The 23,796-nt window shown below is 40.5% G+C and overlaps 1 protein-coding gene across 7 annotated transcripts in view; it reads right to left on the bottom strand.

Moving 5' to 3' along the window:
* The window catches only part of LOC129764388 (calmodulin-binding transcription activator 1), a 675,564-nt gene that overhangs the window by 39,809 nt on the left and 611,959 nt on the right, over positions 1 to 23,796 (bottom strand). For 5 of the 7 annotated variants that reach the window (XM_055763402.1, XM_055763405.1, XM_055763406.1 and 2 more), the window contains 5 exons: positions 7,599 to 7,734; positions 7,307 to 7,523; positions 6,964 to 7,256; positions 5,756 to 6,676; positions 4 to 1,015 (listed from right to left, as the gene is read on the bottom strand). In XM_055763402.1, coding sequence (XP_055619377.1) covers positions 4 to 1,015; positions 5,756 to 6,676; positions 6,964 to 7,256; positions 7,307 to 7,523; positions 7,599 to 7,734 — 2,579 coding nt within the window. The remainder of the gene's footprint in view (positions 1 to 3; positions 1,016 to 5,755; positions 6,677 to 6,963; positions 7,257 to 7,306; positions 7,524 to 7,598; positions 7,735 to 23,796) is intronic. The other 2 variants (XM_055763403.1, XM_055763409.1) reach the window with 1 other exon arrangement.

Below are 23,796 nucleotides of genomic sequence, written 5' to 3'. Positions count from 1 at the left end.
CACCTGGACAGTAGCACCGTAGGACACCATTCTGGACCAGCGTTGTCGGCACTGGAAACGAATCGAATAATACCGTATAAGACGAGCTGACACTCCAGGGTCCGGTCACAAGCACCTTCACTCCACCCTCAGGGTATGCCCACTCCGGGCTAAAATCCGTAATTGTCGACGTGTTTGAGTGGTGCCCCCTTATGCTATTCTCCACAACGATTTCACTACCCGCGGACAATTTAAACTGACCCAAATCGCTCACTCCATTGTCACCCACATCGGTACCCGTTTCACTACCGCTCAGAAAGCTACTTTTAGCATCCAGTTCCAACTCCGGAAACTCCACCAACATATCGAATGCATCCAAATTGACAAACACGTCATCATCGACCGCTCCATGATGATCCCCACAGTTCTCGATGAAATCCATTGGGTTAATTTCCCCATTCATGGCGTCATCGGTTGGCGTTTCCGAACTTCCACCAACTCCAACCCCTTGACCACCGTGCCCAAGTGGCATATTGGCGCTCAACGTCTTCTGTATGTCTTCCTGCGATAGATCCAACGTTTCGTTGAAAAACGGCAAATTATCATGGTGCCCGTTGCCATCCATTCCGTGACCGTGACCACCCGCCGCCGGACTGTGCCTCGCAGAGGACGAAAACGCTCCAAACATGCTCTCATACTGCTTGCTCGAACTCTCGATCGATGAGTGGGTCGACGAAGAACCCTGCTGGTGGTGTCCCATCATCGAAAAGGACGACGAGGGGGACGAGGACAGATCCATGATCTCCTGCTTGGGAATCAGGCTGTGCTGTGAAGCATCGGACGGTGAATTTTCCATTTTGATACTGCTGCTGGTGCTGTTGCTGCCGCTTCCGCTGCTCTCATTGGTTCCGCTCGAGACGTTTTTGCGTTGCTGCTGTTGTTGGAGGTGCTGTTGCTGTTGTTGTTGTGAGGGATGGCATACGAAGGACTGTTGTTGGCCGTTCAGGATTAGCAGGCTGCCGGGGGTTCCTTGGAGCTGTAGAAGTGTGAAAGTTGTAGTTGGTGTGATACATAAAATTAGTTTATCAGGAATTTTTATTCGATTTCTATTTTATGTCGCTCAAGACAGCGAGCAGTGAACATTATATTTTATTGCTGAGAGTTTATTTGAAAAAGTTCAAATTGACTTCATTACTTTGTTGCTGTGCCTATATCCGCGCCACTCAGTGCGCTGCATAGTAATTGCACTCTATGGAACAAAAGTGAGTAAGAGTAAGAAAATTTATTTCTTCTTGATTTTCAATGACTGCATAATACTGCATAATACAATGTTCTACAATTTCTGGACTGGCAATGCAGTTTGAGCGCGATTTAACAATCCTCGCGAGCCACTGTAGCAACTCTCGTTTCATTTTGTGTGGAATAATCAGCAGTGCAACTTCTACGGCACGCTGTTGTACCATCACTATCAGCTCATCCGTATGAGATTGCCTTCCCCGACGATCCGGCGTATCTCTCCTCGACGGGTAGCTCATTGACGTTAGATATCATTATTTCCAATGTAAAGGTATCCAACCCAATGGTTTTCAACGAGTTGAGCTCCGATCATTTTCCGGTGGTGTGTACATCCCAGCTAACAGTGGAAGCTGCCCAACTTCTCCAGCGGAAAAACTACCACAATGTCGACTGGGTGACTTTCGAACGGGTTGTGGATAACAATATACCTGACGAAGTACCTCTCGCCTGGCGATGTCGATCTTGCACTGGATGGCATTCAACGTGCGATAACGACAGCAGGCGAGGCTCTCATTCAGCAGGTAAGTTCATTGAAATTGATTCCCACACTCGGTTTATCTAAGATTAAGCAACATTTATAGGTAACAGTTTCAAAGAACTGGAGGGCTTGATAAAAAAATGCTGCAGCTCTACTCGTAAAAGTGATTTCCTACACGTTAGACGCAATAAAAAACAAAAATTTCGAGCATGAAATCCATAATCTGAAGGATCTTTCTCGTCCCTTCTGGAAGGTTGGCAAGGAATTGAAGTCTCATCCCAAACCAATTCCACCTTTCGAGGCTGATGATTCGTTGCAATTTACATCTTCAGAAAAAGCTAATGCACTTAGTGAGCATTTCTCCCACTCGCATAATATTGGACTTACTATCCGTAGCCAATATGAGCAACAAGTGGAGCGTTGCATTCAAAATCTTGACACAATACTTTCGCACCTTTCAGATGTAAATATTGAAAATGTTAATTAGGTCCGCTCAGCCATCGAATTCACTAAAAATATGAAAGCCACCGGTTTTGACGGTATCTTCACTACTAACCAATATTTCCAACATATGTATGGAGCTTTATTAATAGGCATCTGCTTGGAAAGTGGCGAAAATAATACCTGTGGTCAAACCAGAAAAAACCCCACATTATCCACCTGATATAGGCCAATAAGCTTGCTATCGGATATCAGTAAACTGTTTGAGAAACTTCTTCTCAACCGTTTATTAACATTTGTTAATGGAAATAATATTATACTCCCAGAGCAGTTTGGATTCTACGCTAGGTCGTGGAAAATTAAAATAAATGCTCCATCATCTTTCGTCATAGACATTCTCGCAAGCTTATACCAGCGCCTAATTGTATAGTAATACTCAATGGTGAGCCAAAAGAGTGGTCTTCACAGGTCACTTAGCCCAACCATTGGCCCCAAACTACTCTTCAGTCAGCATGTGGATAAAGTTTAGAAGCACAATTTTAATCAAAGCTTTATGCCAGCTAATTTGTCGTAAATTCAAGCTCTCTAGATCTAATAAACTGGTCGTCTATAAAAAAATTAATTCACCCGCCATCTATTATGGTTCACCGGTGTGGAATTCCATTTAAAGGTACCGTGTGATAAAGGTGTGATAAAGGTACCGTTTTGAATCATATTTCGGACACAAATGACAAATGCAGTGGTTGCACAAACGATCGATGGTTGCATTAATATTGAATATTAACATAGAGTAAACTTGTGACTTTCTGGTGGAGACAATACCATAAAATACAATAGAAATAAGAGTACCGTCTGGAGGATTCGTCTGCGAGAAGATTTTCGTTTTTTCCACTCCAAAAAACAATCAAATATACGGGGTGAAGATGGATTCCGGAATGCCTCGGAACCGCTCTTCAGAAAGGATCGACGCCATGAACCAAAACAAATAATAATCTGAAGATGAATCGCCTGATAAATATGTTGAATGAGGCAGAACCTTACAGTTCACTCTTTATAGATAATTCTCCACAGATTCACGGTCTGGCGTTATCATGCTGTAAAATTATCATGTTGTGTCTATTCTACCATTCTGCTCCGTTTTTCTTCCATAAATGTAGACGGTACCGTCCACCAGTGACCAGTGACCGGAAGGTGCTTCTGATTGTGGGTTGAAAAAATTCGGTTGCTTTCCATATTCCTCGCCATCCATATCGAAACCATTGCTTCAAAATCGTTTGAACAACTTTTCACACATGTTCATCGATGGAGCATCTTCTTTGCAAGATTCGACAATCAAATGATATCTTCAGCTGCTATTTTTTTCGAAAAAATACAACAAACCTTCTCGTAAATGCCGTTTATTCGGCATTTGTTCGTTATTTCTAATCTAATTTCACTCGAATTTTTTTTCATTCATATTACCAGCAACTCGAAGCAATTTTAGTGAAAAGATCATTTATACATGTTTAAATTTTTTAAAAACAATTTCGTATGAGATTTTTTTACTACCTGCAAAGAAGTGTTTTTCATTTCAATAAAATACTAATTTGATGCGGGGATTTTAAAGACATGTTCATTCCGCCTGAAAATTAATTATTCTCCCCTAAACTGGTAAATCAAAAATCGACTTTTCGGGCGGAAAAAGCTCGGTCAGAAAAATGTTTCGAGATAACAGTAAATCTCGATGTTTCGTGTAGTTATGAGACATTCGGCATTTTTTTTTTTAAACTCCGATTTCCGGTGATTGTCGGTCTTCAAAAAACTCACATTTTAACGTCTATGACACTTATAAATGATGTCAAATTGAGCTAGTATTTTTCATTGGGTATTTTATCGTGTAAACCATACGTTTTACCTCGAATCCCAAAAAAGACAAAGTCCCAGAGTGTCGATTTTTCATACAATTTTTTTTAAATGCCAGTTGATCTCGACCTTTCATGTAATTTTAAGACAATTGTCATCAAATGTCCTTTTTTGAGTGATTTTTCGGTTTTCAAAAAACTCTCCCTAAAGTTTGATTGAGCTGATATTTTGCATACGGAGTTTTTTTGAGGTGGTGTACATTTTTATGGGGTAACTTCTTGAAATTCGATATGATCATTTTCATTGGCACCCTATTGTACACCCAATGTATTTTTCGAAGAATTATGAGTTTTGTTTATCCCCAGTTCATACAGGACAATTCTATGGAGTTTCTTTTTCCCTACCTTTATATCCGACATCTCGCACGTGATACGTGACATGTGTCAAAGTAAAAATTCAAAGTTGTGTTGCAATTTCGTTATGAAAAGTAGCAAATCGTTGAATTTTGTTATCAATTCTCTTGCTTTCTAAAAACATTATCCGGGACTAAGACCATTTGATGTGTTGCAAAATCGGCCGAATGATGAAATAATTCGAGCCAGCGGTATAATGAGCAATGAAATACACTACAAGTATCTCCAATATATCCAGAAAAAATCACCGTTTGAGGTGGTTTATGGTTTACGGTTCATTGGTCAGTACGTTTTCAAAGACGAATATGTCCAATGTTACTGAAGTTAATCAATATGTGGATTCGACACGATATATGTCACACATCACGCATAGCATCAAATGGATCAATTGAGTTGGATGAGAGTGAGTTTGGTAAGCAATATTGCCTCTCGTTTTGAATCTGAAATTAGTCACCTAAATCGTGTGATTTGACCCAACTAGACTATTTTTTGTTGGATTACGTAAAGTCTCTCATAACACGGATCAACACTGATAAGCCAGCTAAGGTTAAATGTAACAGTTTGGCTCAAAAGTCTGTAAGGTAACACAGTAAAACTATTTATGTTTGCAAAATTCAATTTTTTCATTTTTTTTTCAAAATTCAGTTTCGGTCATTCGGTAATTTTGGTAATATTCCACAGTTGCAATAGCTGGAGCAGAGTTCGGATAATGTTTGTCAAGCCTTGCTTTAGTTTGCACTGTATTTTTCCATCAAAAATCAATACTTTATCAATACACGAAATTCGGATTTCTCCATTTTTTCACAATAACAAAAGTTGCTTAACTCTCAATGCTGTATCTCACGAACCAATCCACCGATTGCTGTCAAATTTTCAGACGTATTCATTGAAAGATGGTGCTTTGTGATAGTCAAGTAGAATTTTGCAAGTGGCGCCATCTAGACGTCAACCTTATAAACTTTTCAGCCGAACTGTTATTATATGACAATATTACACGGTCATATGTGATTCACCAGCCGACATGCTGGAGCTCTCCCCTTTGAATAAAATTAGCTTCTAAAATTAAATAACAGACACCAACTTATCGCTGCACATAAAAATTCCATACATTTTTTTGTGGCCTGTTAGAATGGTTCTTTATTAGGAACGCAATCTGAGAAAAGAGCTGAGGGATGAAGTTTCGATCAATTGATTTTAAATTCAAAAAAATAATATCGAATGTTAAACTCAGTTATTCAATCTCTTTTCGTAAAATCAATCACAACCGAATCCGTTTCAGTTCCCATCATCAAAACAAAACACTCACCTGCGACAAACTCAACACCAGCGAGGGTGTCCCCGCGCCGCCGTTGTTCGAGCCGTTGGACATTGACGCACTGCTAACCGCGGTATTATTAACCGTAATGTGATTATGATGCCCACTGCCAACCCCATCATTAGTGCTATTATTATTGCCATTGCCTATCAATCCACCGCCGTTACCGTTGCCACCACCGCCATCCTGGCCAGACGTCCTCTGATTGACTCCTTCGGTTGTCACCGTTCGCGATGTCACCACCGCCGATGATGATGAGCTCGATGATTGCTGCTGATGGCCTCCACCGAGCATTGATATATGATTCTCGCCATTAGCCGTGAGATTTATGTTGGGGTCGCGGCCACCTCCGCCGTTATTAGAATGAGTCACGGTTAATTGATTGTTGGCGCTCACGGTGGCCACGGAACTGCTGGTGGCCGCCGCTGCCGTGGACGAGTTATTGCTAGCGATGATCATATGACTCCGGTGCTGTTGCTGCTGCTGCTGTTGGTGATGCTGGGCCGCGGCCAGATGGGCATTGGCCAGCCCGTTTGTAATATGACTACTGACACTTGTTAATTGTGAGTTATTGTTATTGTTGCTGGCGCTGCCGCTGCTGCTGAGGCTGCTGTTCAACGAGTTAAGATGCTGGGTGAGGGTTAAATTACTACTGCTGCTGACCACTACCGGCGAAGAATTCTGATGATGATTGCCAGCAATTGCTCTAATTGAATTTGGATGATTGTTGGAGTGGTTCGGCTGCTGAGAGGTAGGAATGACTTGGAAATGTAGCGATGTGTCCTTAGAAGTGGCGGCTCGACTCCCATCCAAGAGACTGCTGTGAGATTGTTGTAGTTGCTGTTGGTGTTGTTGTTGTTGCTGCTGCTGTTGCTCTCGGGCCCTTCTGCTGTCGATCCACCGGGGATACATCTGAGGGAGAGTCGAATGGAAAGTGTTAATTGAGATTTTGTGGTTAGTGTAGTGATTGAGGATTTATCTAGTTGGACCGAAGACAGCATCCGAACAGAAGCAATCGATGGAGATTATTGGATTATTTGCTTGATTTGTAGATGGTGAAATGTTTGTGATGGAAGATGTGAAGATATAATTGATAATTAGGGATTGGAATCGATTTAATGTCTCTCAGTTCAAAATGATAAGCCTTCCATCCGACGGAATTAACTCGTTCCCAACGAGAAACAGGTACTAAAACTCACCCTCGAACCAATAAGCACATTCGGTGCCGTTCCACCAAGCTGTCCGCCGTCGGACCGCTTGCCCAAGTCGCTCTTGGCCGCACTGATTCGCCTCATCGGATGGGAGCAGCTCTTCCCGTCGACACAGTTCGCATCCGGACAGCCGCACTCCAGCTGCTTAACCAGCGCAGATTGGCGTGCCATCCGTTGCTTTTCCATCAGCTGACTCACGATGGCTTCTACCGTTTCCGCGGTGGAAATCTCGATCTCATTCGTCGCATCGGGTTCATCCTCGCTGAAAACTGCGGGAAAAACTGTCCGATCAGTGAAAGCGTATTACTCTCCCAAGACTAGCGTAACTTACACATCGGTTTCAGCTGGCTGACCAGTTCCTCCTTGGTCCACTCCTTCTTGTCCCCCCAGAGGGCCAGGTTCGGGGTGATTACCGCCATCTTGTTGTCGTCCGGGTAGGGAACGTTTAGATAGTGGACCAGCACGATGTCCGGATTCTGGAGCAACCAGTAGCAGCGTCGATGGAAGGTTGGCAGGATGGCCGAGTGAACGTAGCAGCCGTAGATGCACTTTATTGTGGTAATGAGATGATGGTTGTATCGGTTAGGTCAGTGTTTCGGAAAACGAAAAAAACTGCAACTCACCTCTGTTCCTTGTACCTTTAACTTCATGTGATCTTCGCGAGTTGTTTTGCCGTCCTTTCGCTTTTTCCAACAATAACCATCGCGACGATATCGCACCTTTTTCCGGGAATAGAGCAGCATGGAGCCGCTTTTTGGCCTGGAAAGATGAGAAAGTCATTAGAATATCATGTCACTTCAACTGTTCATTGGTGTGCGTGAAGAAGTGAATATTTTGACTGAGCCGAAAAGGTATTCTGACTGAAACAGAGTTAATCGAAATGATTGACGTGAAAATTTTTATACTCAGGTTTTCGAGTGTCACGCACATTAGAATGATGAGAGATCGCGCCCATTGAGGGATAGGGAGGAAGGCGAAAGCTTAAGAAGAAGAAGAAGAAGAAGAGAAATAAGAAGAAGAGAGAAAGAGGGAAGAAGGATAATATTAGAAGGGAGGAATAAGAGGATAGGGCAGGGTGCATACAAAGAAAAGAGAGAAGTGAAGAGGAAGAAGAGTAGAAAAAAGAAAGAAGAGAGATACAAATAAAGGAGAAATATAACGAATAAAGAGAGATAAAGAGAGAAAGAAATAAACGAGATAGATAAGATGGGAAGCGAGAAATAAAGAAAAAGAGAGATAAAACGAGAAAAGACAGCTAGAATGAAAAAGGAAAATATGTAGGAATTAGAGAAATGGAAAGGAAAAAGAGAAAGAAAGAAGAGAGATGAAAGGGAAGAAAAAAAAGGAATAATAAAGATAAGGAAGTAGGAGAAAGGTAAGGAGAAAAAGAAATAAAGAAAATAAAAACAGAGAGAAAAGAAGGACGAGAAGGTAGAAGGATATGAGCCTAGGGGCACGGACGGAAGTTTTGCGTAGGACTGTGATTGCTGTGAACAGTTGTTTTTTAATATAATTCTTTTCATTGTTCAGAAATCTGTTAGATTAACTCTTTTGAAACTCCAAATAGTAGCCATTAAGAGGGCCGCTTGTTATATGTACTCATAACCATCAAACGGTTTGTAACAAAAAAAAAAAAAAAGAAAATAAGCTTCTGGCAGGAAGTTTAACTGTCTAACTGAAAATCAATAATCGCTGTCATCCTCCTAGTATTGATCATTTTACGCTGTACAATTGCCCATGTTGCCGCAGCCCGGAAATACTCGTTCAGGTGTTCGTCACCCCGTCATATACAGAAGTCATTCGCTAACTGGACTATCTTCAACAGGACTTATCTATGATAGGGCGCGTACGTTAACTAGGCTGCAAATCAGTTATGAATAAATAATAGATGTCATCTTCAATTTGAAGTATTGCTTTTGCTGTTTTGTAATTCAGTTAGCGAGTAAAATTCGATAATTGTATTGATTTTTCGGTCCAATTTAATTCTTTCTTTCTTTCTTTGTTCTTGAGAGGCTTTAGATTTTCAGTTCATTCGCCTCTACCGGTCCAATTAAAGAACGATGACTATATGGGCCTATGACTACACTTTCCTCGTTGCTCTGATGAAATCTTGCATGAAATTTGAGTGATGCGTGTAATCATGCATCTGATTCGAAAGAAGTTATTGCTAATTTGTTTGATAGTACGATTTATTGCACACGATTTTGTGTTGCATACAGCATTCATGGGAACAAAGTTGAAAAAAAGAATGCATAATACATGATTTGCCTTCGCATCCGCTCGCAAAACATAACTCTTTTGTTTGTGTTTTGTTAAATTGCTCACTTGTTTGACTATTTCCACTGTTGATGTCTCAGTTGAAAAACATGCAGGATAAATTTGAAGTCTACTACATATAAAAGCATATATAGTAAGAACGATTCTGCGTAATATGCAAAAACATCTCTCTGATATTTGAATATGTTAAGTGAAAGAACCTCAGCTATCAAGAAAAAAATATATATAGAAAAATATAGCGCACTTGGTCCCAAAATCATGTAAACTGTGAAAAACAAATACAATTAATAATTATGAAAAACAAATAAAATTTGATATGTCGATTATTTGAATTGGGCCGAAAGTTCAAAAGTTATGAATTTTTAAAAGGAAAAAAAAGATAAAAACTTATTTCTCGGACCATCGGTAATTTTGAAAAATCATAACTAAAAAAAAAACGCCTCTTTGAATTTTGTATATATTATGAATATAGCACCCTTGGTCCCGAGACTGTGAAAACCATGAAAAACCAATACAATCAATAATAACAAGAGCTAAATTCAAATGACACGCAACTGTAGTATTTTTTTCAAAATAGCAACTAATTTGCTTTAATTTGATATATCGATAATCTAAATCGGTTCAGTAATTCGAAAGTTATAAATTTTTGAAGAAACTCATTTTCGGGAAAAGGGGAGAAATATTTTTTTTTCACCACGCTAAAATTGGAAATGGTACGGCTAATAAAAAAAATTAAATAATACGGGTCTAATATTTTGCGATAAGGAACCAAACTATCGTAATTCACGAAAATCTGAGAACCACCCAGTTTGCATAGAACGGTTGTATAGGGGAAAAAGATAGAGAGGAAAAAGGAATAATAGAGATAAAAAGAAAGGAGAGAGATAAGAAGAAAAGAGATAAGAAGGAAGAAGCTAGATAAGGAGAAAACTGAGATACAAAGAGGGAAAACAGGAATAATGAAAAGAGAGGGAGAGAAAGAAATGAAAGAAACGGTTAAGGAAAAAGAGAAAGTTGAAAAGAGAGGAGAGATGGAGAGGAAAGAAGGAGAAAAATAAATAAGAGAAATGGAAAAAAAGAGAGAGATAAAGACAAAGAGAGAAATAGAGGATGAAAAAAGTTTTATAAAAATGAATGAGAGAAATAAACAGAAAGGAGAGAGATAAGAAGGAAGAAATCTGGAATTTGACTTACGATTTTTTGAAAGAAAGATCGATGATTTTGAATACGCCCTTTTCAAAAATCAGTCGTAATTTAAATTGGTCATATTATAATGAAAATTATGATTGCGGGTAGCTTTCATCATAAGTACCAAGTTTCAAAAAAATCGGTGAGGGTCGGGTCAAAATTTGCTGTTTTCTGGCCGATTTGGCGTGAATAGAGAATAGAGAAAGATAGAGCGGATAGAGAGTAAAAAGCAATAAGATATATGAAGGAAGGAGAGATATGAGAAGGAAGCATATAGATATATAGATTAGAAAAAAAAGAGAAATAAAAAAGGATACAGATAAGGTACAGGAGGAGGAGAGGAGATAAGGAGAAAAGAGGAACAACGTGGAAAAAGATGGATAAAAAGAACCAATAAATAGAGAGAGAGAGAGAGAGAGAGAGAGAGGAGCAAATAGAGAAACAGCCTGGTAATTGACATGTGCCCTTTTGCATCCCACTATCTGTGTGACTAACACCTGACTTCCAATATGTATTCTACAGTTTCGAGTTTTTCCTGTTACTTCGAGTTAGTATGACCCACTCGTCAAAAGCAATCAAACCGTGAAAATAGTATTTCAGTAGACCGACAAAATCATGAACTATGTACTTTCCCAAATAATTATTAGGACACATCACGACCATTACCTCGGACATATTTATCAGATAATAATATTTATTTTAGACACAAGTTTATGACGAAAAGCGTCATGGCTTGGTTACAGCCATAATTTCACCGTCATATTCATCCAGTTGCGTGCCTCTTCAAAAAGGCAACCACCCTGCACACACAAAACGACGCATTTCATCGCGATATTGGGATTAGCCGTGAGCCCACGTTCTAATCTTATCGTATCCATAAATTGTCCGAACATGAACGCCCGCACCCGCCGCCCCGCCGCAGATATTCCCGCTTCGCGCTTCCGAGACGCGCAAGTTCGCACCGGTATTCACACGGCGTAAAATAACTTCAAGGCGAAAACAAAATAATTAACTCCGAGGTGCTCACATTACGCCTAAGCAGAAGAAGTGCCGAGGATGGGTGAGGATCGGTCACCGGGAAGAAGGGGGTGGTTGATATTTGAACAATTCCGAAAGCTGCGGGACGAAAAGGCGGCACTTTGGAAAATAATAATAATAATAGTAATATAGTTGTACATGAAGTTCACTTTAACGCAATTTGCGGGATCTCCTCTGAGGTCGCAAATAGTTGGGCGCAAGTTTTCTACCGGAAATAAATTATGATATGCGAAACGAGTCCCCTCCCCCGTCTCGTTCCACATGTTTGTGTGTGTGTGGGAGGGCGCTCAGGTTGTAGAAATTCTCCGGAGGAAAGCGGGCGAAAGTTGGCCTGCAGAAGGTATTATTAGTACGCGTACACATTCACCGGTGCAAAAGGACGAAGCACACAGGAGCGCGAAATTATCCTCTAATTAATTCCCGGAAAGCCTAACCATAGCTCACCGAACTAACAGCTTCGCGGTGGTTCCATAGTTTTATGTGCGATTGGCTTGGCTCGGTGAGGATTGCTGAAACGGGAACTGGAAGTCAATTTGTAGGAAGTTTTAAATAATTTGTGCGATTAGTGTGCTTCCATTTGTACTCTACAGAAGGGTGTGAAAATTTCTTCGAACAAGCCTCTTTAATACGATTCAGAACAAATATACCTGTTGAACCACGCTAGGATATAAATTGGATAATTGCTAATAGTTCAAGAAGCTTATAGAATTATTTGAAACCAGACGACCAGCAGACAGACAAACATTAGATCGTATAATTTTGCGCATGTCGTATATAACATGAAATAAATTTCGAAGACCAATATCGTGTATGAATATGAAGTGAAAAAATGGATCTTGTTATGTATTACAGCTGTATGCATATGGAACCAAAACTCACACATTAATGGTTATAAATAATAATGTAACAGTTTAAAAATCATATCGTTCGATACTTTTTATGTGTTTGATTTATAGTAATAAAAATCAATTAGAAAACAATAGAAAAACAATTCTTTTGTATGGAACAAACCTCTCATTCTCTCAAACTGAATGTCAGCTTGGAATTGTACCCAAAAAAACAAGGAATTGAAAAACAAAAAAAAAACAGGGATTGAACCAAGGCCGGCTGGGTTTTAAGGTTGGTCCACACAACCACAGATGCTGTCATATCGATGCACGAAAGTGATATCTACCAGTTTGGGTAGATATCACTTTCAACGATACTTTTAAACTCATTTAAAGTAATATATCAGGGTGTCTAAAGACGTGCTAAATATAATATTGGTTTTGGGTGTACAGTCTATCAACGGACTTGCCGCTACTGACTTCACTCTACTCGTGGCGATTTTGTAGTCCTTATTAAGGAAACACATGTCGGTCTACACATATGTATGGGAAATTGAAAGCTTGCAATTCATCGTTAATTTCTAACTAACTATTGAAAATTTATAATCTCCACCACCATAATTCCACCATGAAATTATTGAACAATAAACGCTCAAATATAATCGATTTTTCGTGACGCATCCGACATTTAGTTACACTTTCAATTAGTACCCTCGTAACGTTTCCAAAAGTCATAATCCTACGTCAAAAATATTTTCGTTGGCCCATGTTGCCAATGCGGTCATGTCTCCCGGACAACACCCCCTTTATTCATTCGGCATTCCCTCAGAAAAAAAGTAGAAGGATCTGAGCCTAGAGGTACAGACGGAAACTTGACGAACGACTTCGAGAACAATTGTTATTGAATTGAGTTCTTTCATTTTCGACATCATGACATGATATGAGTAGAAAACAACCTTTCTAATAAAATCTCTATCAACGTTTAACCCTTTAAACCAGGTTCTCGTCGAAACTTTGGGATAATAAGTTGTAATAAGGTACATCAAGACAATATAGAATGTTAACTGAAACGCAACAAACTTAGGCAGCTTCACAGCTCCATGCTCTGGCATTGATATCTTTAGATTAGATAGGACATTATCTAATTTGTGTGGATATCATTTAATTACCGAAGAAAAAAAAGTTGCTTCTTTTTTTAAAACTCCCAAATTGTAAGTACAAATATGTTACCCACTTGACAATATTGTGTGTAATAATTTGATTCGCACCATTTTTCGTATTTTCTGTTGGGACTCTACCTATCAAAGGTTGAGACATCATCAAAGATCATGTTCAATAATAATTCTATCTTAAAAGAAATCCTGTCACGAAATTTTTCAATTTTGCTTATCACGATAAAACGTACACGCAATAGAACAAACAATAGATTGTAAGCAACGGAAAAACGTTTTTTTTCAATTCGATTATTCGAAGATTATTTTATTATACAATTAATTTTCTCAGCTCCTTCTGGATTCCTCTGATTAACTGAAAGTATCTAAATATTACAGATGAATCGGAAAAAAAATATTCGAAAATTTAAAGCTTTGCCAAAAAAAAAAATTTCAATATAATAATGAAACCAATACTAATTTAAGAATCAAAATTGATCACACATTAACAAAATAAGCAACGCGTTACATACATTTTGCTCATGAATGGCAATATCGTTGCCTTTTTTTAGTTTTCTCCGTGCATTCTCTTTATATTCATCCATGCTGTACAGCGCAATATAGCTTCTAGATGTATTCAGTTCTGAAATTTATTCGTTCTCAAATGGTCGGTGCTAAGTCAGACCGAACCATGTGACATTTTTATGATTTAGAGAAAAACGAATTTGAAGGTTGGTGCTATAAGGGGTTTTCATTGAGCGTTCAAAACAATTTCGAAGTTATTCCTGCTGTACGCATTATTTTCCAAATCTGATAAATGTGGAGTGTAGCTCACAAAATTTTTAACCTAGTGCAATCAATAACGCGATTTTTTTTAATTTTGCAACTTGGTCCGCTCTGACTTAACACCGACCAAATATTGTACGCAATAACGTTGTTTTTTACTCATTCCCACAGGACCAGCGGCGAGTAGAATCTGAAAACATACATGCTTCAATCGATAAATTGTTTACTTGTTTTACTATTTCCATTATTTATGTTTTGATCAAAAAAGTTGCTGAATATATTTCCTTTCTAATGGTATATAGTACAACATATATCGCAATAACGATTTTGTGTAGTATGAATTTGAAATCTCTTAATTTTTCGTTACATTTTTCATAGATCCCCCATATAGAAATCGAAGACATAGTCCTACTTCATAAGTAATACGATCTCTCAGTATTTCATGATACAGACTTCCTGTGTCAAACCGATATAGTGGTTCTCAAATTTTAGTGAAAAGTGGTAGTTTTGTTCCTTACCGCAAAATATTAGATCCATATTTTTTTAATTAATTATCCATTTTAGGGTGGTCCGGTAAATCGACTTTTTCCTCTTTTTCCAAAAATGTCTTTATTCAAAGATTCATAACTTATAATCTACTGAAATTAAATTTTGAAATGATCGATGTATCAGTATTATACTTGAAAAAAATTGGATTTTGATTTTGTAATTATTGATTGTATTTGTTTTTTATAGTTAAAAAAAAATCAGAGAGACGTGTTTTTTTTGTTCTTGATTTATGATTTTCAAAGTTAACCGATGGTCCTACTAGACCGATTCAAATTTTCAACATATCAAAATAAAACCAATGATCTATTCTTGTTTGGTAAAATATTACACTTGAGAAAAAAATAGATTTTTTTCGTAATTATTGGTTGCAATTGTTTTTCATAGTTCACATGGTTTCGGGACCAAGGGCACTGTTGTTCGTTAAAATTAAGATGTTAGTATTGGGCCATAGTGGCCCAACACGGCTTTCGGACTAAGTACTAACTCCTTCACGGTCGGTTTTAGACTGAACTGTATTTCCTTAAATTTTACATTGCTTAGGTCACTTGGGTGTTTCTTGTTTCTCCATGTCAGCACAAAATGTGCGTTTGATTATACAGCGTTCGCATTATTTTGATTATACAGCATTCACACTATCGAGCCGGATCCTCCGCTGCGCCCCTTCCAGTTCGCGCAGTCGTTTCGTGTTTCTCCTCCAATGGTAGTAAATGATGGCGATCACCATCGCCACGATGAATGCCCCGTCTATGGAATATGATGCGACGTCGTGCATCGATATGGTATTCTCGATCTTATCGCTGCCGAACATTATACTTGTTTTTAATTGTCGCGTTTTCTTGGAACTCGTAATGTTCCCTACATTGTGGCGCATTTTATTGCATCGAGGAGGGTCTTAATCGCTGACCCAAGCACTCGAGCGTGTGAAACCACTTCGTTTGGAATTTCGGGTCTCGCTATTATCAGCGGAAATTTGCATTGTCAATTTTTTCATAGGGTCGTCACCCAATCTGATTTCGTGTACTTCCATTTTCTCCCCCCTTTGGGACGGGGGCGTAGTCTACCGTCCCAAATCATTTGGGGTGCTTGGGGAGGGGGATCGTCTTCTAGTTCGATTGCTTCGGCTTGAGATTGCTGTTCGTTATCAGCTGTGTTGTCATACTCTTCTATAATGGGTTGAATGGTGTGCTCCTCGACTGGTAGAGGAGCAAGTGTTCGCACGTTGCGTTTGTAAATTCCGGTAGCGGTTCGCACTACTGCCACTCGGACTACTCCATCATCTCCAGGGTGTATTTGTGTGACAATTCCCATAGGCCACCTTGCTACGGGAAGGTGATCGTCTCCGATCAATACGATTTGGCCTACCTTAACGTTGGCTTGTTGCTTGGTCCATTTTGCATAATCACGTAACTGGTGGAGATACTCGTCTCTCCATCTTCTCCAAAATTGTTCGAGCTGCGATTGTACTCGTTTCCATCTGGTTGTGAGATTGCTTCCATCCTCACTCTGCGTAGGGATGGGCACGGCTAGCATTGGGCGTGCTATCAAAAAATGACCGGGTGTGATCGCGGTCGGTGAATCTGGCGTCGTGTAAACAGGTGTGAGTGGTCGCGAATTCATTATTGCGGCCACTTGGTAGAACAGTGTCTGCAATTCCATGATGTTTAGCTGTGCTCCTCTGGCCGCTGCACTAAAGAGCCGCTTGGCTACCTTTATGTTCGCTTCCCAAAGTCCTCCAAAGCTGGGGCTTCGGGGTGGAATGAATGAAAATCTTATTCTGTGAGTTGCCGCAATATCAACTAATTTGTTTTGAAAAACTTCATTGTTATATATTCTTCGTAAACGATTGAGTTCTCTGCTGGCCCCGACAAAGTTCCGCCCATTGTCGGAGTAAATAACCTCAGGTATTCCCCTCACTGATGTGAAACGGAGAAGTGCTGATATGAACGCTGCCGTCGACTGATCTTCGACGACTTCTAGGTGAACTGCTTTGGTCGCAAAACATATGAAGATGCAAGCATATGCTGTGGTCTTGCATTTCGATTTTTGATTGAGATATACTTCGAATGGCCCACATAAGTCCACTCCCGTGTGAGTGAACGCTACTGATTCATTTACCCTGGGCGAGGGCAGTTGTCCCATTCGTTGCTGTAAACGTCTGGGCCGCGCTTTGGCACATAAGATGCATCGTTGAATGACTCCTTGTACGGTCCTTCGGAGATCCCTCATCCAAAATCTTTGTCGAAATTCGTTTATTACCAGATCTGTTCCGGCGTGAAATCTATCCTCATGTATTTTTTGAATTATTACCCTCGAAAATGGGTGCGATTTGGGAATCAATATTGGATTCTTTTGTGAGATGGGCATTTCTGCATTGTGGAGTCTCCCTGTGACATGTATGACTCCATTTCTGACGATTGCGTTGAGATGCTGGAAAGGTCCTTTCGTAGGCACCTTCCCAGTTTTTCGTAATTCCGCTACTTCATTTGGATAAATAGTGGCTTGCATAATTCGGACTACGAGTGTTAGTCCTTCATTCAATTCAGTGGTGGTGAGTGGGCCCGATCTCTTTTCGTTTCTGATGCCTGTGTCTTTATTGACCTTCTTCATATTGTTTATGGCTCTACACAGCCATGCAAAGTGTCTTACTGTTTTGTCATGAGTGTGATGGTGCGGGTATTTTGCGATTAAGTCTTCGCATGCCTTTCCTGTTGCTGCTACCAATCGTGTTATTGGTTCTTTAATCTCTTCCTGTTCTGCAGCAGCAGTGTATTCGTAGCCGCTCTGCAGATAATATTGTCTTCTTCGTATACATTCCGGTCCGTGTAACCAAAATTCTAGTTTTGCTTCGCGTAATTTTCTGACTGGAATTCCTCTCGAAACCATATCAGCCGGATTTTCTTTCGTAGATATATATTTCCAATGCTCTGGATTCGTGGTGGAGTGTATCTTCTGCACTCTATTTCTAATGAAGGTTCCCCAACGTGTATTTGAAGATTTGATCCAACTTAGCGCTACTTGTGAATCACTGTAGTAATATTCCGACGAGATTCGACCGGCCAGAATGCTCTTTATTTTAGCAGTTAGTTCTGCTAGAAGTGCCGCCGCCAAGAGTTCCAGACGGGGCAGAGTGACCTTCTTCAAAGGCGCCACTCTCGATTTCGAACATAAGAGATTCGTACTCTCTTCTCCTTTTAAGTTGATTGCATGTAAGTAAATGACGCATCCATAAGCCTTTTCGGAGGCGTCACTAAATCCGTGTAAATCTAGTGCGATCGTATGACTCGGAGTCGACATCCGAGGTATTTCTATCTTGCTGAGCTCCACTAATGAAGCTTCGAACTTCTTCCATGAGCTTAGTGCTTGATCTGGAACATCATCGTCCCAGCTGACGTTATAAGTCCACAATTCTTGCATCAATATTTTAGCTGTAATGATTACAGGTTGTATCAATCCGATTGGGTCATACAGTCTCAAAATCTTCGAGACCATCTGTCGCTTTGTGAGCGCTTCGTATGTTTCACCTATGTTTTTCGTACTGATGAACTGGAACACGTCTGTTTTGGGGTTCCAGGCTATCCCCAATGTCTTTATGACCTCTTGGTCACCAACTTGGATCAATGGTTCCAAGTCTTTCTCTGGAATTCCTTCCAGTACGCTTGCGTTGTTTGATGCCCACTTTCGAAGTGGAAATCCATGAAGTGACAATGCATGCTCTATTTCTCGTTTCGTCTCCGTCAGTTCATCTGCGTTGGACGCTCCAATCATTAGATTGTCAACATAGAACGATCGTTGAATGGTGTCGGCAATTCTCGGATTTACCGACCGATAATCTTCAGCTGCTTCGTGTAGTGCCCTACAGGCCAAGAATGATGAAGACGCTTCACCATATGTGACAGTCGTCAGTCTATACGCTTTCAATTGATCATTGGGGCTGTCGCGCCACAAAATACATTGTAACCAAGTGTCTGTGTATGCGATGTGAATTTGTCTGTACATCTTTGCAATATCTGCTACTAGCACGTCGTTGTGCGTCTTGAAATCAATTAGCAGATCAAATAAGTCCTTTTGAATGGTTGGTCCCACGATTTGTATATCGTTCAGGGATACTCCGGTTGACGTCTTTGCACTTGCGTCGAACACCACCCTAACCTTGGTGGATGTTGAATCTGGTTTCACCACACACGAGTGAGGGATGAAATACTTTACTTTGTGAAAGTCTTCTGTGGTGACTGGTACCATATGTCCCAGTGTTTCATATTCATTCATGAATGCCCTGTACTCTTTGTACAGGTCTGCATTCCGCTTGAGCCTTTGCTCAAGCGATGTGAATCTTCTATATGCTTGTTGATAAGAGTCGCCTAACGATGACGGCTCCCCCCGTAGGGGCATTCGTGTAATGTATCTCCCGTCGGGAGCGATCTCTAACGTTGTGCGGAAGTGACTTTCCGCCTCGCATTCGTCATGTTGCTTTGGTTCCCAGTCTTGAAAGCACGCTTCTTCAAGACGCCAAAACTTCTCTATGAGTTTGGCCATTTCGTCCTGTGGGAATTCGAATTCATTTCTGCTACACCTTGTAGCAGACAATACAGTGGTTGATGGGCTGCTGTGACGTAGCGTCCCACATGCAATCCAGCCCAAGCTGGACTCTTGATACGTAAGACCGTTGGCTACGCTAAGCCGGCCTGGCATTAGAATTTTGAAAAATATTCTCGCTCCGAGGAGAATGTCGATTTCATTCGATCTGTAAAACTGGGGATCGGCAAGGTGCAATTGTTCTGGTATCCGTATACCCTTTTCATCAATAGCTGTGCTTGGTTGATCGTCCAATATCTTTGGCACTATGATCAATTCTAAACTTTCATTGTAGTTGCTTGCGTGAGAGGCTATCACAGTTTTGATACCCCTTTTAACATGTGCTTGTCCGCTAACTCCTTTAATGGTTACGTTTACCGAGTGTTGCGGAATTCCTAGGCTTCGAGCAGCCTTTTCTGTGATTGTTTCTACTTGACTCCCTGAATCAAGTAGACATCGAAGAGGGTGCCATTTCTGCTCACCCTTAACCCATTTTAGGCCAAGCGTTCGAAAAATCGAACAGCAACTTTGATAATTTTTCATGTCTTTGGAAAGCTACCATATGGTAATGTTATTGCACCAAAAGATAGCTTAATTTATTAGCTACCACTTACTATCAAGTTCACTCATTTTTGTATAACTTTATTGGGCAATAAATTCGATTTAAAGCAGGTATGTTTGGAACGTGTTTTTAATTTCAATTAAAACCCAAATAAAATACAACATTATGTGAACTTTTCTAATGTATTACTTTTCTAAAAGAACATACTTTGCAATATGGGTCGAAAATCATTCGATTGAACCTCATACAGGAAAATAACAACCGATAAAATTGAGTGTTCGAAAAATCGAACGTTGGCCATAACGAAAATTTTTTCTAATGAATTAACACCAACACATCTAACCTCTGCAGCGCGTTTTGATTCATTTACGGTTCATAATATTTACTTATTCAGTAAATATTATTCAAAATCTGTATGATTTTTTGTCCGTTATAGCCTTAGGTAATGGTGGCCCGTAGAATTTCGTGTGTAGAGGAGCTGGAGGAAATGATCAGTACGTATAACGAGAATTTTAATGAGATTACTGGTGTGAATATTCTTTCGCTGGACCGAATAACCACCCAATCCTCGATTCCATTGTTTTTTCGCATCATTTTGGTACTTTGCAGGTATTGGACAATGTTTTTTCGGGAAATGGATAATTAGAAAGAAATAATTCTTAAGCATAGACATTTGTCCACGGCCAACAATAAATACAACAACATATGCCTGCCAGTAATAAGTTGAAGTTACATGAAATAAAAAATGTCACATCTCATCTTAGGAGAATTAACTTAGGTTTATACTTAGAGACCTTCATCCTCCTGTGCTCGTTCGTTCGTGAATATAAAATTGATGCCTTTATGAATACCGTATATTTGCTAATTGAACTGATTTTCAGTTCGCAGTATGTTTGTGCTTGCAAAAAAAGTTTGCGGGTTTCGGCCAATGTTCGATTTTTCGAACAGTCATTTCCCGGAAAATGGAAAATGGGAAAAAAATAATTCTTGAACATTGGGGTTTCTTTAGCATCAATAATCCAAATTACACCAATGGCTTTCGTCAAAAAAATATTTTTTACAGCTTGGTCGTTAATGGGTTAACATGAATTATGGCTGTGCCCAGAAAGACGTATTCTTCCTGAGCTAGTCATTTCGTTGAACTTGCTTGTGCTTGATTGACATCCTTCTCGGGATGCAATTGTTGGATCTCGTCCCCCTTGGGAGAGTCTCCACGATGAAGTAGTGTATGATGCTTCGTGCTGCATATTTGGCATTTCCGTTGTGATTTGCACTCCTTCGTTGAGTGCCCAGGTATGAGGCAATTAAAGCAGTGCCTCCCTGCTTTGATAGTTTCCCATCGTTCTGGGATGCTCATTTTCGTGAATTTAGGACACGTAAATGCTGTGTGTCCTTCATTGTGACAAACGTAGCACCGCTGTGCTTCCCTTTTGTCTTTGGTGGTCGCAGCTTTGCCTTCGATTGCTGCTACGACTTTCGGCTGGGGTCGATGACTAGAGTGTGCCGTTTCGGCAGCCACTTTGCAAGTCATCTGGTTAGCCAGCCGCTCTAATTCTATTTTGAATTCGCTCCAAACATAAATGCGCTGGAGGTCCAACTTTTCTTCAATCTTAGAAAGTGTTGATTCATCCAATCGTTCTTTCACTAAGCATATTAGTAACCCATTGGCGATGCAATCTGGTTCGCCAGGTTGTTCATTTGCTATTTGTCGAGTGGCGGACAATAGTGTATCGACAGCGTCGATCAGTCCTAGTATCGCTCTTTGCGATGCCTTATGTATCCTTTTAATTTTCAGCAGAGTGTAAAAGTAACCTTCATATGCGATTCGTTTCTTGTAGAATCTTGCTTCCAGTTTGGCCCAGGCTTCAGTGAAAGGCACTCCTGAATTCTCGAGTGCTTCGCAGGAGTTACGAGCGGGCTCGTATTCTAAACATTTCGCCAGGAAAGCGTATTTGCTTGCATCCTCGTTTAGGGTCGCAATCCGCTTCTCAAAGCGGGCTTTAAACGATAGCCACTCGGTGGCTGACCCACGGAACTTCGGGAGCTCCAATCGGGGTAAATAATCGGCCTTGCTATTGCCGGTGATCATTGTTTGATCCAGTACTTGCCTTGAACCTTCATCCTGACTCGGTTCATTCGTCTGTGATTGCGCATGCCGTATTCTCTTTGCCAAACTGGCTCTGGACTTGATATATGCGGGGAGGAGAGCATCCCGTCTCTTGGAGGGCCCCGTTTGGCCCTCAATTTTCAGTATCACTGCACAAGCTTGATCGTACAAGCTTGTTAGTACTTCTTGTTGCACTAGTAATGTTTCGACTTCGTCGTCGTCTTCTGCTAATTTGCATGCGTCTTTGATAATCGGAGCAATGCTTTGCTCCAGTGCCGTTAGCTGCTTTTTCCAGCTTTCAACGGCATCGTCCTCGTTTGTCGTCATGTTTATTTGATTTGATAATTACTCACCGCTTTACTTGTTTGATTGACTCAAATACTTAGCTGGGTCATTGATTATGCTCCAGTCTAAATAGTCGGCTATGGCTTCGGCCGATCTATTTAGTTCAGTGGTAAATCTGCTTTCGTATCTGTTTATAACCGCGGCTCCTGCCGCCAAGTTGAACATGTGCGATATTATCAGTTTTATCGCTGCAGCTTCTTCCCGCGTACGACGCGGGTCCTGTTTCAAATTCTCCTCCGTATCCCTCATATACATGTAGCACATGGAATACAGTAAGTCGTTGGAATGTCGAGAATTCATCTTTACAAATTTTTCACATCAGTCACAATAATTCGTGTTTATCACACATCTTCCACGCAGTTGCACACCGTGCTTCGCTCACGGGCGAAGTTTACTTATTGATCACACAGTCACGCAGTGTCATGTTATGATTCCCGCGAATGGGAAATTCACGTTGTCAATTTTCAGCCACACAGTGGCGCATTGTAATAACTATGCAGTGGCGCAGCATACTTCCCGCGAGTAGGAAGTTCACTTTGTTAATTTTTAGCCACGCAGTGGCACACCATACTTCCCGCGAATGGGAGATTCATTTTCTTGGTTTCAGCCACTTAATGGCGCAACATCTTCCGTGCGCTGAGACAATGTCACTTCACTTTCCGATTATACAGCCATGCAATGGCATCACTTTTTCGCGCGCGGAGAGAATGTCACTTCACTTATCAGAATCGATTACTTTCGCGAGTCCGTGATCGCTCGAAGTGCGATCACGTCGGGGTCACCAAATGTTGTTCGTTAAAATTAAGATGTTAGTATTGGGCCATAGTGGCCCAACACGGCTTTCGGACTAAGTACTAACTCCTTCACGGTCGGTTTTAGACTGAACTGTATTTCCTTAAATTTTACATTGCTTAGGTCACTTGGGTGTTTCTTGTTTCTCCATGTCAGCACAAAATGTGCGTTTGATTATACAGCGTTCGCATTATTTTGATTATACAGCATTCACACTATCGAGCCGGATCCTCCGCTGCGCCCCTTCCAGTTCGCGCAGTCGTTTCGTGTTTCTCCTCCAATGGTAGTAAATGATGGCGATCACCATCGCCACGATGAATGCCCCGTCTATGGAATATGATGCGACGTCGTGCATCGATATGGTATTCTCGATCTTATCGCTGCCGAACATTATACTTGTTTTTAATTGTCGCGTTTTCTTGGAACTCGTAATGTTCCCTACATTGTGGCGCATTTTATTGCATCGAGGAGGGTCTTAATCGCTGACCCAAGCACTCGAGCGTGTGAAACCACTTCGTTTGGAATTTCGGGTCTCGCTATTATCAGCGGAAATTTGCATTGTCAATTTTTTCATAGGGTCGTCACCCAATCTGATTTCGTGTACTTCCAGGCACCATATTTCTTTAT

Source organism: Toxorhynchites rutilus, chromosome 2 (assembly GCF_029784135.1).
Source record: "Toxorhynchites rutilus septentrionalis strain SRP chromosome 2, ASM2978413v1, whole genome shotgun sequence".
Lineage (NCBI taxonomy): Eukaryota > Metazoa > Arthropoda > Insecta > Diptera > Culicidae > Toxorhynchites > Toxorhynchites rutilus.
This window is presented reverse-complemented; position numbering and strand designations above follow the sequence as displayed.